Genomic DNA, 17,407 nt, shown 5'->3' with positions numbered 1-17,407 from the left:
GGGTTCAATTTCTCGGTGCCATATACATAGAAAAAAAGCCAGAAGTGGTGCTCAGACTCAAGTGGTAGAGCACTAGCCTTGAGAAAGCCCACGGACAGTGCTTAGGCCCTGAGCTCAAGCCCAGGACTGGCAAAAAAAAAAAATTTAAAACAAAGTCTCAGGACTTCCTTGCCAAGCCTGGCTTCCAATTGTGATTTTAAGATCTCAGAGCCTCCAGAGTAGCGGGCATTACAGGGATGATCCACTGGTGCTCAGCAACAAACTCTTGATTGGTTAAGCCTTGTAGTTTAGTGGGGTGGCGGGGAGGGGAAAGCATAAAAATAAATGACTAAGAAACAAGAACAAATTTCTGCTATGAAGGAAATAAAATGTGGATATCAGTGACTAGAAAGACCTCTTCTAGTATTTGTTTAGAGAAGAACCATTCTTGGGTAGATTACCATTTGAGCTAAAACCTTACGCAATCACACAAAGATCATTGTGTACCAGCAGAAGGAAGCACTGAGGCTGGGTGAGCTTGGCACCTTTAAGGACTAGGGTAGAAGAGACTGGCACAAGATGTCAGAGAGATAAACAGGGTCCATTTCTGGAATGTGTCACTCAGGAACAGCAATTCAATCTAAGTTAAGTAATTAATAAATCAACTCACTCATTTCATTGGAAAATGACACAGCCTTGAAGTTTGGTTAAAGCCAATGATTTCAAATTCATTTTCCAAATGATAGTTTGTCTTTGTCCTCTTAAGTATATCAGCTTCTTCTTCAAAGTTAGAGATGAAACAAGAAGATCAGGCTCTACTGCAGAGGTTTGTTTTTCCTTAAAATTTCTAAGAGACTCCAGCAAGGCTTCCTTTGAGAAATATCTTTCTTAAGCCAATCTACTTCAGAGGAAGGCAGGAATGAGTACCTTCCATCTAACCATACCTTCTCTTGAAGCTGAGGGCTGGTTCAGCTTCCTTTCAGGGACCTGAATTACTTAAGGGAGAATGGCTACCTGAACTAAGGCAAAATTCTTTTGAGACAAAAAAAAATGGGAAAAGGCAGTCTGAGTACCTAGAGAACGTGGCAGACATGTATAGAAGTTTGGACTTCATTAGTTACGTGAGAACTTGGTAAAGAATTGTGTGTCATTAGGTACCATGATCTGCTTAATAGTTTAAACTGATTTTAATGCTTTACTGATTAAATCAACAGAGATAAAAGTGGATTGCAAAACAAGCCATAAAGCTACTTGTTAGTCCAGTCTGGGAGGAGCTGGGTTGTAATAACAGCAACATATAGTATATTATATGGTATATAATATATGTAATATATTCTTAAAATAATATAATTCTTAAAATATTTAAATATGGAGAGAAGTAAATGGACTTCAAGGGAACTGACATTACTTGTTGTTGGATTAAATGAGAGAATTGAAATTAGGAAAAGTAAAGGGAAACAGGATAACACAGATTTCAGGCCCCAAGTGTCTATAGAGATATTGAAACAGTTTACAGGGAGTAAAGCGTAGAAGGGGAACAGGCCTCATTTAGGATGTGTTGAGCATTTTGTGTGATGATGGAGAAGTCTATTGGACATCAAGTGAAAACACTGAAGAAGCTTAGTAGAGTCCAAAGCTAAATGGAATTCTCAGGTCAAATGCAGAGATTTATAGATACCAATATGTACATTATATTTACAGCCATATGATCTCATGATATTCCTTTTTCAGAATTAAAAAAATATATCTGGAGAAGCAGGAAATAACTCTGTGAACAGTCCCATTCTTAGGAATCAGGCAGGCAAATTAAAGCTGATGAAGTCAACCAAAAAAAGAATAGTCAGTAAATGAGAAAAGAGGCCAAGTAAATGGAGCAGCCTGGAAGCTTAGCAAACAGACTGTCACGTCAAGTGTATTTGAAAAGTGGAGTAGTATGAGGAATGGGAAAGGAACTCTAGATTTTATGGGAACAGATGTAGTAAATGGGAAAGGCTGAAAATACAAATGAAACAGAGTTTAAAAAGGAGAAATCAGAAAGTAGAAACAATCACTCGGAAGAGAATTTATATGTATAAATATATGTATATGAATGAGAAAAGGAATCTCTGAGAAAATAGTTTCTAGGAAGCCAAAACTAAAGTCCAAGTTCCAATGAGGTTTGCTTTTTGTTATTGTTGTTATTGTGTTGTTGTTGTTGTTGCTATTGTTGTTCTTCAGAAAGAGAAATATCATTTTGTGGGTTTCATTTAAAATGAAGTTGGAGGTGAAATTGTTTCTGACTTCTTTTTTTATTATTGTAATTAATAGAAGGGTTACATGATATTTGCCAGATAGAAGGTGCATTAATTCACATACATTGATACCCTTTCACATGTCTTGGTCCCCATTACCCTCCCCCCTGTTTCTGACTTCTATATAGAACTCTATTTCCTATATGCTTATTCTCTTGCGAAGAAACGCGGCCGTTCAGATTTTCCACTTTAGGCCAGGAGACTAATAGCTCGGATCTAAATAAGCAGACACATTACTTTGATGGCTCTCCAGAAGAACCACCAACTTCTGTAATGTATGCAGAGACATATGTATATATTCTATAAGTAACTTGTTGCAGTGCCTAAACTTAAATTACAGAAAGTCGTAGATGTCCTTTTGCCCATATAACCAAAGATGTCTTTGTAAGCCTTTGAAAGTTACAGCCATCAGAAGGCAGAACAGGGCAGAAGTTGTATGAGATTTCTGTCCCGCTCCATTCCCTCTCACTTCCTGGCCCTGGCACAATACAAACTCTGTTCAGAACTTGGCTCGATGCTTCTTTTCCCACATTCAATCAGGCAGTACTTAAAGCCATAGTGTCCCTGTTTGCCAAAAAGCCTATGGGCAGGATACCCCTTCAGGTTGACACAAAGACACACTGTGTGAAACATCTGTGCCTGGAGTAACAGCCATGTATGGATTATCAATAAGGCTTGTTTCGTCATATCATCTTATCATCCATTAAAATCTCAGCAACAAAAACAAACCTCATATTATAGATTTTAACATGTGTCTATCTCTCTAGTGTTTTGAAGAAATAAAGCTAAATTTTTCCATTTAATTATTTCCTTCCAGAAAAAAAATGACATTAAAAAAACCGGTGCCTGGTATAGTTTCCCACTTTAAATGCTATTTTGTGATTTGATTTACTATTTTTATTCTAACTTTAATTGTGCATTCAGAAGCGGAGCACTGGTGGTTCACGACAATAATATTTACTACTAAAGAGGCTAAAATCTGAGGATTGTGATTTGAAGCCAGGCTGGACAAGAAAGAGTCTATAAGACTCTTATCTCCAAAAAGTTGGAAATAGAGCTCTGGCTCAAGTGGTAGAGTACTAGCCTTGAGGAGGGAAAAATAAATCTCAGGGACAGCACTCAGGCCTTGAGTTCAAGTGTGAAAACCAACACACACACACACACACACACCACCACCACCACCACCACCACCACAACAACAACAACAACAACAACTAAGACGTAAATATAACTAAAGTTAGATGTAAATTGAAATTTATGCACCACAGAGGACACTTCTCACTAGAGTCAAGACGATAGAAGATGCACAAAAAGTGCAAAAGTTAAAAAAAATTAAAACATCAGGCTCTACTTTCCAGATACCTTTCTATGGTGGACTGCCATCTGACTTTCATTTTCTACTACAAAACAACTTTTAGAACTTCTTCCATGTTAGCCAAAAAAAGAGAATTTCAACAATTTCTTTCCCAATTGGACTTCAGAAAGGGAATACAAAAAATGGAACAGGGCCAGGAGCATGGCCTAGTGATAAAGTCCTTGCCTCCCATGCCTGAAGCCCTGGGTTTGATTCCTTGGTACCACATACACAGAAAAATCCAGAAGTGGTATTGTGGCTCAAATGAGCTAATCTTGAGAAAGTCCCAGGGCTGGCAAATAAAAGAAAAAAAGAAAAAAATATATATAAACTGCTTGATATCAGTATTTGAAGAAGCTCCATCAGTTTTCTGTTTTCTTTTACTATATTCAAATGTGAAAAATTCATAGATAGCATGGATAACCTTTTCCACTGAGAAAGGTTGTTTATATTCAACAAATACTATCTAATTGGTATGAATCAAAAGTAATGTTCATTATAATGAAAGGCCATAAAGTCATCATCACAGATACTCATGAGTGTCCGTGGATTACAAGTTGAAAATTAAGATATGGTTTCTATTATTTTAGCAAACTAACCTAAATAAGAAAAGGCAAAGTAAATAATACAAAATACATAGGACCTAGAAAATTATATATATATGATATATATAATACCATTAACAACAGAAATCATAAACAGAAGTACTTAGTATGTGCCAGACCTTCTGCTAATGTGTGTATAATATTTCACTTTCTCAATTATTGTCCCTACTGCATAAATGGGAACTACCTCTGATCTTCCCATTTGGAGTAAAGTAAGAAAAATTATATAAGATAAGCAAAGAACTAAAAATCAAGAATGTAGCAGATGGCAAGCAAATGTATTTGTCTGAGTCAAGGATACTGTTAGAGGAATAGAGAAAAAGGAATCTTGGAACTTGTGTTAGTCTACTCACCACTATGTCCTAAAGTTTAGTGTAGTGCCCTCATGCATAGTAGGTGCTCAGTAAATATTTATTGAACCAACACATGGCTCTCTGGACTGTCTATAACTTAGACCAAACATGACATCTTAAAGCAAATAAATACATTAAAACCAGGTACATACTCTCAATATTCATACCCTATGCCTCCCTCTTCCCAACTCCCATAGTAAAGGATTTTAAATGGAAAGATTACACCACAATGAAATGGTCCTGAAAGCAAGTGTAAGTAACTTACTGGGATTTAATCTTATCAAATCTGACAAGTTAAGCAGTCCATAAATCCTTCTTCAAGCTGCAAGATCTTGATAGATCCAAACTCCAGCAACTCTGCAACCTCAAATCCTTCTCTCCTGTTGGCCTCTGCTTCTGCCACACAAGCATCTTTGCTATATATTTCAGGACCTACATTCTTTCTTTTATTTATTTTTATTGTAATTAATAGAAGGGTTACATTATATTCACCAGATAGAAGGTACATTACTTCACAAACATTGATACCCTTTCTCATGTCTTGGTCCCCATTTCCCTCCCACCACCCCCGCCCCTCATTTGTTTTCCCCCCTCCGTTATCCGATTTCAAATAACTAAATACCCTTGTATACAATATATCAGATAACAAGGTAAAATACGTAACAATATGAGATAGCCAAGGGACAGCAAAAGAGATGAGAGATAACATAGTACATTAAGGACAACAATCACTCATTATATGGCTTTTGTTTCTATATCCTGGAAGTCCTTTCATTTAGCGTCATACTCTATAGCCTTATGTATCTAGGTTTTGTTCTATTGTAAATCTCTGCTAGGAGAGTCAGGGCCTACATTCTTCTTTCCTCTGCTTTGAATAATTTTCTGTAAGTGTCTCCTTAGCTCATTAGTGCAATCTGATCTCTGATAGCCATTCTTCCTACAGTTTGTTCTTCTACCTAGCTACTTGGCATATCTATATTACATATATATATATATGGGGGGTGTTTATATACTTACTGTTTACCCCCAATTCCCAACACACAAGCAATGGCGTATGGCAGAGGTCCATCTGTTCTCTACCATGCTATCTCTAACACCACAACAGCTGGAAACACATTATAAATGCTCCCACATACGAATTCTAACTTAAAATCATTTTCTTGAGCTCAAAAATACCTGATCCCAAGAGAGTGGGAATTTGTTCAAGAAATGTGGGGTAGGAATTGACAAGGAGAGCCTGCAAACAAGAGGCAGAGTGGCAGGAATCCAGAACAACCTGTTTATGGAAGACACATGCCCAGAGGGGTAAACACACACCCTAAAACCTGTGCCAAAGTCTAAGCTTTTTTTAAAGTACCCTTCACATCTCATGCTACTGATTTCCATCTGGTCTGAACAAGAGAATTCATGAATTTGCGAATTTTCAGAACCTCACAATTGTTACTATGAGTCTGAGCCTAGCAAACAAGGAACAAGGCCCATATGTCTCGGTATTAAAAATCTAATTCACTGCTGTGGACAAAACAAACAAATACAAACATCCAGGTGGCAAAAAAAAATATGAGGAATTAAACCAACCAATCTTCCTTCCTTCACTACATATAAGTAAAAGATTAGATATAATAAAAACTAGTTAAAATATGCTTATTTTGCCTGTTTGATTATTCCTGGCTTCCTCATATTATAGGTCTTATCAAAATTTCACCATTATATTTAGCCCTAGATTTACAAATGGTTTGTTTTGGAAACATTAAAAATGCATACATGGAAAACAAAATAAAATTGCAAAACATGTCTATGAATGAAAGGCAAGGAATAAAAGTAGAATAACCATAATTTAACTTTTTATTGCTGGGGTGATATACAGAGGGGTTACAGTTATGTTTATCAGGTTGTGGGTACATTACTTTATGAACATTGTTACCCCTCTCCACGTTTTTTAAAGACCATAATTTTAAGAATTGTGGAAATAAATCATTTATCCTTCCTATAAAAAAGAAAATAAGTATATGCCCATGAAATCATCACCATCATATCAGTCATAAACTTGTCCAAAGGTTTCTGCCAACCTTCTTTATTTATTTATCAATGTTTTGAATTAATTGAATTTCTTCCTTTTCATTATCTAAACTTTCTTAAATGCTGAATAATTGCTGATGCAGGTCATTCGCAACAGAACCTATGTAAACTTCTTGAAACTTGCTCCAAGTAACATTCTAATGCCCAGGGCAAAGAATAGTAAAACAAGATGCTTATTGATTCAAAGTAAGGAATTCGTGATACTAATGGGAACTGTAAGCACTACTAATACTCGCAATAAAACTTACAGCCAGCCTGGCCAAGAAAGTCTGTAGGACTCATTTCCAATTAAGCTCCACAGAAGTGATTCTGTGGCTTAAGTGGTAGAGTGCTACCCTTGAGCAAAATAGATCAAGGAGAGCACCTCGGCCCTGAGTTCAAGCCCAGGATCAGCATAGATAGATAGATAGATAGATAGATAGATAGATAGATAGATAGATACATACATACATACATACATACATACATACATACATACATAGACAAATGGCATTTTTAAGACTTCATATTTGATATCTTTATTCCAGGAAAATGTATCTTTGTTTACTTTTTTTTGCTTTTTTCATATATTGTTATTGTAATTAATAGAAGGGTTACATTATATTTGCCAGAGAGAAGGTGCATTGATTCACATACATTGATACCCTTCCTCATGTCTTGGTCCCCATTTCCCTCCCCCCCACCCCCACTCCTCATCTTGTTTTCCCCCTTCCCTATCCAATTTCAAATAACCAAATACAAATATATCCAATATATCAGATAACAAAGTGAAATACTGTAACAGTATGAGATAACCAAGGGACAGCAAAAGAGATGAGAGATAACATAGTATATTAAGGATAACAATCACTCATTATATGGCTTCATGAGCTGATTCAAAACTTTGGAAGGGTAGCAGGGTTTAAAATTAACCCTCAAAAATGAACTGCCTTCCTCTACGCCAACAGTGAGAGGAATGAGGCAACAATTAGGAAAGCAACTACTTTTGCAATAGCCTCAAAGAAAATAAAGTACCTAGGAATTATCTTAACTAAGAATGTAAAGGACCTTTTTGATGCAAACTTTAAAACCCTGAAAAAGGAAATTAAAGCAGAACTGAGGAAATGGAAAAACCTCCTATGCTCCTGGATTGGAAGAATCAACATCATGAAAATGACAACCTTGCCAAGGGCTATCTACAAATTCAACACAATACCCATCAATATCCCAATGTCATTCTTTAAAGAAATAGAAGAGGCAATCCAAAATTTCATATGGAATTATAAAAGACCCCGTATAGCAAAAACACTTCTTAGCAGAAAGTACAGTGCAGGAGGAATTTCAATTCCAAACTTTAGACTCTATTACAGAGCTATAATTATCAAAACAGCTTGGTACTGGCACAAGAACAGGCCTGAAGACCAATGGAATAGAACTGAAGACCCAGATATTAAACCACAGACCTATGGCCACCTAATCTTTGACGAGGGAGCCAAAAAAATAGAATGGAAGAAAGACAGCCTCTTCAACAAGTGGTGCTGGCAGAACTGGTTAAGCACCTGCAGAAAACTAAAGTTGGATCCTTCTTTGTCACCCTGCACTAGAATTAACTCCAAATGGATCAAAGACCTCGAGGTAAAAGCCAACACACTGAAAACTTTACAAGAAGGAATAGGAGATACACTAGGCCTCCTTGGCACAGGTTGAAACTTTCTCAATAAGGACCAAGAAACACAACAAATCAAAGAAAGGCTGGATAAGTGGGACTGCATTAAACTGCAGAGCTTTTGTATGGCAAAGGACATAGGAGTAAATTAATTAGGAAGCCTACAGAATGGGAGAAGATCTTCACCAACCATACAACAGACAAAGGCCTCATATCTAAAATATATCAACAACTCAAAAAATTGAATCACTCCAAAACTAATCTCCAAAGAAACAACCATCCCATTAAAAGATGGGCCAAAGACTTAAAGAGAGTCTTCTCTGAAGAAAAAACAAAAATGGCCTATAGACACATGAAGAAATGCTCGACATCTCTGGTCATAAAAGAAATGCAAATAAAAACAACTCTAAGATTCCACCTCACTCCAGTTAGAATGGCCAGGATCAGGAAAACTAATAACAACAGATGCTGGAGGGGATGTGGCCAGGAGGGATCACTACTACATTGTTGGTGGGAGTGCAAACTCGTTCAACCACTATGGAAAGCAGTATAGCAGTTCCTCAAAAGACTAAACAGAGCTCCCCTATAACCCAGCAATTTCACTACTAGGCATTTACCCAATTGTCCAGAAACAAGATCAGACTAAATCCACTAGCACAACGATGTTCAATGCAGCACTATTTACCATAGCAAAGATATGGAACCAACCTAGATGCCCCTCAGTTGATGAGTGGATCAACAAGATGTGGTATTTATTCACAATGGAATTCTATGCTGCTGTCAGAAAGAATGACATCACCCCATTTGTTAGGAAATGGAAAGACTTAGAAAAAATCATATTAAGTGAACTAAGCCAGACTCAAAGGAACTTAGGCGCAATGGTTTCCCTCATTCGTCATCATCAGTAGAAACCTTGGGCTCTCCTAGCAGAAATTTGCAATAGAGCAAAATCTTCTGTTTACTTTTGTTGCAATTCTTTACTGTACGTGGCAGTACACGAGCTTCTGCAGATGAAAATATTGGTAATATTACACAAGAGATAGAAAAACTTTCAAAACTGAAAGTCTTATGATTTCAAATAATGTAATGGTTATTTAAGATGGTAACTTGCCAAAAATGTTAATAAGATATTAATTCAAAAACTAGTTTTCAGGGGCTGGGAGTTTGGCCTAGTGGTTAAAGTGCTTGCCTAGCATGCATGAAGACCCGGGTTCGATTCCTCAGTACCACATACTTAGAAAAGAGCCGGAAGTGGTGCTGAGGCTCAAGTGGCAGAGCTCGAGCCTTGAGAAAGTCCAGGGACAGTGCTCAGGCCCTGAGCTCAAGCCCAGGACTGGCAAAAAAAAAAAAAAAACAAAAAAAAAAAACTAGTTTTCAAAGAGAAAATACGTTCCATGATACATTGATTGAAAAACAAACTGCAAGGATTAGAATTTTCAGTATTTAAAGGGAAAGACTTTAATATCATCTAGCAGTTTTATATTACTTATAATAGATCAACACGCTATTTTTGTACCAGTTAGTCAACTAGGAAGATTTTATGAAAACAACCTCTGAGAGTAGCACAGGTCAGGTAGACTGGACTGGATTCAGAGGTGGTAATAGGTCAGCTCACCTCCAGGTGTATCTGTGTTTTCATCTTCTGTTTTGAAATATATAGAAGACATCTCTTGGCATGTGAACTGAAACAAAACTATCAGTAGTCTAAGAGAATAGGTTTCTTTTAAAAGTTGCTCTGATGGCACACTCTTAACACAGAACACTCTTGACCTCTCATTACCAAAATATGTGAGATTTCTCCTCTCTGGAAATCAACTCTCTGTCTTGTGCTCCAGTTTAATTTCTTGCAGAGTCAGATCTCATGTTTGAGAGTTTATTCCCACAGACTGCCCACCCCCAGCATCAAAGTCTGATCATAAGTAATAGATGATCTGGCAAATTGACCAGCTATAATCCAATGAGCCTTCCCTAAGATATGGTTAATTCCCAAGGACATTTCCCAGAGTTCACAGGAGTGCTTATTTATGTTTGCTTGTTTATTATCAAATATAATTGAAAGGATGCAACTTTTGTCATGTTTGCTACTGTAAAAAATCTGAAATAATCAATTTAAAACAGAAAAGTGTTATCTGGTCTCACGATGTCTTTTGGACCTGTGGCAAGGAAATATATCCTGATGGCAGCAAGTGGTTGAACCATTTTCCTCATGGCTTATACATAAAAACAATGATCTGGGCTCCAACTGTCCTCTGAAGGGCCTACCACCAGTGACTGGAAGAAGACCCAACTAGACCTTACCTCTCAAATTTCCACTACTACAATCTTGCCAGGCTGAAGACCAAGCCTGTAGTAGATGGGCCTTTGAGGGGCCAAATTCAAATAGACAACACAAAAAGGCTTTGGGAAGCCCCGGTGTCCTCCAGATATCTCTTAAGTATTCAACTAGATGCAAGTTCTCTGGGCCCAGATCTTTGGGAACTTGTGAAAGTTTAATTACATATGTAAAAATGATTGAATTAATGACTATTGGTCAGTTTAACCTTTGGACCCTTCTCTTCCTCAAAAGTTGGAGATGACAGGTGACATTGAAAAGTTCATTTTGAAACCAGAGGCATGACTCAAGTGGTAGAGCACCAGCCAAGAGAAACATAAGTTCTAGTTCTCTAAACATATCTTGGTGGGTTTTTGCTGTTCTTATTGTTGGGGTTGGGGTGGGAAATGCCTAAACTGGGGCTTTAACTCAGGACCTGGGTGCTATCCTTACTTCAAGGCTGGTACTCAACCACTTGAGCCACAGATTCACTTCTGGTTTTGTGGAGTCTCCTGGGTCTTTCTGCCAGGCTGGTTTTGAACCACCATCCTCAGATACCAGCTTCCTAAGTAGCTATGATTACAGATATGAGCCTCTGAGCCAAACAGAGTTTGTTTGCTTCCATTAATCATGTTCCATGATTTAATACTGCCTGTAACTAGTGCCAATCTGAGTACACATACTTTTCCAGCACATCTCTTACTGATCCTCTTCTATCAGAAAGATCTGTGTCTGTCTTTCCCAATTTTGTTCTCACTCATATTCACTCTCCCAGAATTGTTCACATTTCTTTCTATTCTTTGTTTTTAAAACAGAAAAAAAAACATTTTGATTGAACTGGTTTTCATAAGCTTATTTTTTAAGCATGTATGTTCCCCCTCATTTTCACAAGCAAGGCTCAAATTTGGACTCAAATGACAGAGAGAGATTTTTTTGTTATGATGCCCTATTGAGTCTAGACAGAAAACCAGAGGTCATGAAAACCAGGTTTCCATTTGCTCAAATTTTCATATCTTTTTAGCGGGTAGGTGCAATTTTAATTTTTCAAATGGATGTTATAAATGGAGGTCATGTAGTTTATCATCATTCTCCTTAAATAAAAATGAATAATGATTTTTTCTCTTTCTGTTCCAGCTACATCATCTCCCCTTGACAGCACATCTCAGAGTCTGCAAAGTATTAATGCAAGCTTGGGGACTAGTAAGAATTTCTTTTTACTACCTTCAGTGATGTTTTCCATGTGTTATTAACTCAAGCTACTATCCTTTCTCTGTTCTACTTGGGCTATTGGTAACAGGAAATGTGACCAACTTAAAATTTTTCAAACAAGCCAAAAAAAATTAAGATTTGTTTTTAACTTCTCTACAAAGGTGTTTCCTTATTTTTCTATTTTGCTTATGCTTGGAGGTTAAGTAAGGCCAAATTAATAAAGTAATAGTGAGGAATAAATCTTCATCAGATCAACAATTATTTATTGAACTTAGAAAACTGTCTTTCTACAAATACCTGAGAATTTTTGTTTTCTGTATTTTTTATCTTGCCTTTTTTATATTGAGACAAACAGCAGTGACTAACGTTTAAATTAGCAGTCATAATCAAAGATTTCATCTCTTCTTCGTATGTATTCTCCTTTTCAGTGTGTGTGTGTGTGTGTGTGTGTGTGTGTGTGTGTGTGTGCGCCTGTGAGCACAAGTGTACATGCATATAGGCTTTTGTGGATCGGCATGTTTAAGAATTGTGACTTTAAAATCTGGATTTAATACCGTCCAAGATTTCTTCAATTAGACTCTCGATAACTCCTTTCATGTTTGTTTGTTTGTTTGTGGTCAGTTGTGGGGCTTGGATTCAGATCCAGGGTGCTATCCCTGAGCTCTTTCATTCAAGGCTAGCAATCTCCTTCTGGTTAATTGGAAAAAAGAATCTCACAGACTTTTTTGCCTGGGCTAGCTTTGAATCTTGATCCTGAATAGCCAGAATTACATGAATGAGCCAGCAGCACCTAGCTTCTAAATCCTTTTCAAAATTATTATTACCATTTTAAATTACTTACCTCATGACTATAATTGTAAAAAGCTAACCTTGTCTCTCCAATTGACTGCGTTGTACTTCAAAATTCTGACTTCCTGCAAATTATCTCTTCTTTTTTAAATAATTGTTCCTAGTCTCCACTGTCTTTTGACAATCTTCTCTTTATCCATAAATGTGACTGCACACATCAGCTCCCCAAATCCTCTAGGCTCAGTTTTTAAGCTTTCTGTGATTTTCTGAAAACTTGTCCATTGTTCCATGATGACATTGTGGCATTTTAGAGTGTATCCTAGTACTGTTCCTAAAACTCACTGGGTTGTGTGGGCTATCTCAAGTAGACTGGGCATGCACTGGCTGTCTCTCTCTTCTTCCTCTGTGTACCCAGCCTATTGATGAGCTACCCACTTTCAAGCAAGGTCTTTTCCTTCTTGATTGCTATCCCAACACCAATCCTCCCTGGAAATACCCTTACAGACAAACCTAGGAAAACGTCGGTAATTGTTTAGAAATCTTGCAATCCAGTCTAGTTGACAAACAGGCTTAATCATCATAAACCCGTGTAGTCATTTCCTGCATACTTGCATCATTATATCACCTTTACTCAAAATTGCTCCTAGTTTGAAATGATCTTTTGTGGATTTGTTCTGTAAGATATGCCTCTCAAATGTTTTCCTAATTCTTCCAAGAAGAGGCATGCTTCTGCCTTGGAATATCTGTAGTCTTTCCTTCATTCCCTTTATTGTTCTTCCTCACTTCTTTTCTTCCTTCCTTCCCGCCTTCCTTCCTCCTTTTCTTTCTCTTTTTCAAAGAAAAGATAGTATATACCACAGTGGCTTAACAATTCAGGCTCTGCAAACAGCTTTAGTCAAGTCACAGTTCTACTGCCTACCTTTTTAATGATCTTGTCTTCTTTCTTACAAAGAACTTGAACTTTGACATGCATTAAGCAGCACTAACCTTGGGCTTTGATATTGAAGCAAACTGAATTCTTGATAGTGTACTTGTTTATACCAGGGTCAGTAAATGATTCAATAAGTAAACACAAATTCTCATGATCCTTTTTATGGAAACATGCTTATGTTGGTTCTCTCACCAGAACAAGTGGTGAGTGCTTTCTCGCTCACATGCAGTCCTGAGTGTTCTAGGCATCACTTTGCGCCCCTACCTTGCATCTCACTACAAGGTAGACAGGTGGAATTGTTTTGGAAAGTAGCCTCGTAGTTGATTGTTCTAATTAAGTAATCTATTTGAATTAATCTAATTCAAATTAATCCAGTGACCTGAACCTAGTATACTCCACTTGCTCTCCATTCTTCTCATTGTCAGATAGGTGGCCCATGCCACATGCCAGAAAGATGATGGGTTTGGGTTGATAGCTACCAAATGAAGTTTTGACATACAAGTTAGTATGGATGAGTTTACATCACCTACAAACTCAGAACTTTCTTTTTCCCCCAGGTAGATAAACATAGGACAGATCTAAAACACGTTAGGGTTAAATTTAATGAGGACAGAAATTTCTATTTTGTTATTCTATACTTTGCACCTGGAATAACTGTCTGGCCCATAGTAAATATGTAAAGTATATGAAAATATATGGGAAAGAAAGGAGAAATTCTGCAGAATAGATATTCCCTGAACTACATGAGTAGATGCCCCATGGAATCTTTATCTCCTCAGCAAACTCTTCCTTCATGTCAATTCTGCAGCCTGAACAGAGGTGTTTGGTCATGTCCTATACAAGAGCAAGGCATTCAGTCATTACCAGAATACAAGCCTCCATGATTTTCAAATTAAGAGTCACGATGGCAATCATATTTTGTGTACTTTCTTTTCATCATGGTGTTTGTGACTTTGAGATTTTCTTTTTCTTTTTTCTTTTGGCTTCTTGGTATCTGAAATTGTTGCCTATAAACTTAAATTATACAATGATTTTTTAACCACATATTCAATTGCCAACAGAGGAGGTAAACTATTTGCTTAAAGTGAAATAATTCTGTCTGCTTTGGTGTATGATAAACACAGCTGAGCTTTCACTCTAATTACAGTATGTGGCTGCCAAGTACACAAGTAATTACATTATGATTGAGAATCCTCAAAGTAGAAAACACTGAAGTTATATTGTACAGTTTAAGGTGGCATAATGGTCCTCATCAGTTAGGAGAAGGAAGGCAACCAAAAGCATTATGATCTAATATAGTAAAATCAAGGTTCAGAGAGAAAATGTAGGGGAAAACTGATGCCTTTACTTTATCATGTGCTCCTTTGTGTCTAAGGTCAAATGCATGCAGTGTAGAGCGGTTCACCAACTTGAAGGAAGCATGAAGGAAATTACAAGTAGAAATAAGCATAGAAATCAACTCTCTAGTTTACTTTTAGTGTGTTGTGGGGAGGGTATCATGGGGCTTGAACTTGGCCTGGGAACTGTCCCTGAGCTCTTCAGCTCAAGGCTACCACCCTGCCCTTGAGCCAAGCCCCACTTTCTGTTTTCTACGTCCTTTTTTGCCCCAGCTGGCTTTGAATCTTGATTCTCAGATCTCAGCTTTCTGAATAGCTAGGATTACTGGTATGAGTCACTGTGCCTGGCTCTAGCTTACTATTCCCTTCACAGTTTCTGGCAAAAAGTTCTCCCATATGTATCAAGTGCTACTTTTCTTTTTATCCTGGCCAAAAAAAAAACAGAGAGAGAGAGAGAGAGAGAGAGAGAGAGAGAGAGAGAGAGAGAGAGAGAGAGAGAGAGAGAGAGAGAGGAGAGGGAGAGGGAGAGGGAGAGGGAGAGGGAGAGGGAGAGGGAGAGGGAGAGGGAGAGGGAGAGGGAGAGGGAGAGGGAGAGGGAGGGAGAGGAGAGAGAGAAGAGAGAGAGAGAGAGAGAGAGAGAGAGAGAGAGAGAGAGAGAGAGAGAGAGAGAGAGAGAGAGAGAGAGAGAGAGGAACCTAATCTTAAAAAATAACCATAGCTGGAATTGTGACTCAAGTCATACTTGAGTAGCAAGAATGAAAACCTGAATCAAACCCTAATATGCCAGAAAAAAATAGCTGGTATAAATTTCACACATAAAGCACAAATTTAAGTTTATACTTAAGTGACTTGGCAAAATTATATGATGTCAGCAACCTCAGTCAAGATAGAGTACAAGAAAAAAAAAGATATAATACAAGGTAATTTTTATGATACCTTAACATCTAAAATCACCAGACAGATATCCTGGACAAAAAGCATTTATTAAATAGACACTTTTTAGAATTAATTTCACAGTAATTCCATAAGGTTGCATTCCATTTCAGAAATAGACATTTAATACCTAAGATAATCATATAAGGCAGTTGGTGTTGTTTTCTGAAATCAAATAAACAAGGGATTCAAACTCAGAATATACTGGCCCAGAGCTTCTGTTCCCTCCCTATTTTGTCCTAAACTCCAACTTTGTTTAGCCAGTCTTCATTCATTGATGAAAAAGCATGAATAAAAAATTAGGGAGGAAAAGTAATGCTGAGTTCGTGGAATGGGCAACCAAGGCAACAACCAAGCCACAACACTTACCTTAGTGGTGAGTTCTGCCTGTGCCCATAAAGCTCTACTAGTGATTGCATGGGAGAGATCACCCAGGAAATGTTGGATCCTAAAGCGACACCTGTGGCTTCTAAGATATTGCTTCTTCTATCAGTGTGAGGCCATTACTGTAGCGGGACATCAAGCATTCTCTGGGAAAGATGTGACATTAAACAGCTGACCTGAACACTTGTTGCTGTTAACAGTCTTTAAAATTTCCCCCAGGACAGGAACTCTATGTTCCAATTCAAATCAAGTGAGTATTTCCTATTTATTGACCTACAGCTTTAAGGTTACCAAGAAATCAGTGTAGAGAGATTTCTTTACTCCTCTCTGTTCTAAATTATTCTAAATATTCTTTTTCAGGAATGCTTGCATTCATTTCCGTCTTGCCAGATATATTTTCCCTGTCATTATTATTCTCTCTATGCTTTTACTTTTTTCTTACCCTAAATTTTAGAAACAGAAAAGCAGTTGTATCAGAAGTTGAAAATCACGAGTTATGAAGTTCAGAGTTTTGGTTCAAGTCCAACATCTGTTTTTTATCAGTTGAGTAAACTTAGGTGAGACATTTACTCCCTCAGACACAGGTTCTCTATCTGTAAAGTAGGGTCAAAATCAACTGCCTGTGGTTGCCTTAAGTGTTAAATATCTGTTTCTGGAACTTAGTATCATGACATAAATGTAAATTCTTTCTCAGTGCCTAGAACCCCTCCCTCATATAGACAAAGGAACATTCCCAAAGATCCCATCATTCTTTGCAGACTCCAATGGCTCATTCTGTAATGCTACTTACTCAGGAGACTGAGGTCTGCAGATTGAGGCTCAAGGCCAGTCTGTCAGAAAAGTCCATGAGACTCTGCTTCCAATTTACCAGCAAAACAGAATATGCCTGTCTTTTTTAAATTTTATTTTATTTTTTGCCAGTCCTGGGTCTTGAACTCTAAGCCTGGGCACAGAAACACTTCTGACTTTTTCTTAGTTTTCAATGGAGCTAAGAGTCTCACAGGCTTTTGTGCCCAGGCTGGCTTTGAACTGTGATCTTCAAACCTCAGCCTCCTGAGTAGTTAGGATTACAGGTGTGAGCCACCAGCACCCTACTCAGCAGGCACCTTCTCTATCAGAGTTGGCATGGACTATTGATGTTCACCAATGCTGAAGCTCTATAAAAAAAAATAAAAATAAAAATAAATGCCCTGTGTCTTCCCCCCCA

General features: G+C 37.6%; 1 protein-coding gene across 3 annotated transcripts in view; it reads left to right on the top strand.

Annotated features, from left to right (window-relative positions):
- The window catches only part of Ghr (growth hormone receptor), a 224,989-nt gene that overhangs the window by 164,234 nt on the left and 43,348 nt on the right, over positions 1 to 17,407 (top strand). For 2 of the 3 annotated variants that reach the window (XM_090331994.1, XM_090331993.1), the window contains exon 4: positions 11,752 to 11,817. The exons of the other annotated variant lie outside the window; for it this stretch is intronic. In XM_090331994.1, the coding sequence (XP_090188120.1) occupies positions 11,752 to 11,817 (66 nt within the window). The remainder of the gene's footprint in view (positions 1 to 11,751; positions 11,818 to 17,407) is intronic. 3 annotated transcript variants of the gene reach the window in all.

The sequence above is a fragment of the Megascapheus bottae genome, chromosome 4 (genome assembly GCF_031878675.1).
Source record: "Megascapheus bottae isolate mThoBot1 chromosome 4, mThoBot2.hap1, whole genome shotgun sequence".
Classification (NCBI taxonomy): Eukaryota; Metazoa; Chordata; class Mammalia; order Rodentia; family Geomyidae; genus Megascapheus; species Megascapheus bottae.
Note: the sequence above shows the minus strand (reverse complement) of the source record. Positions and strands in the feature narration are given on the sequence as shown.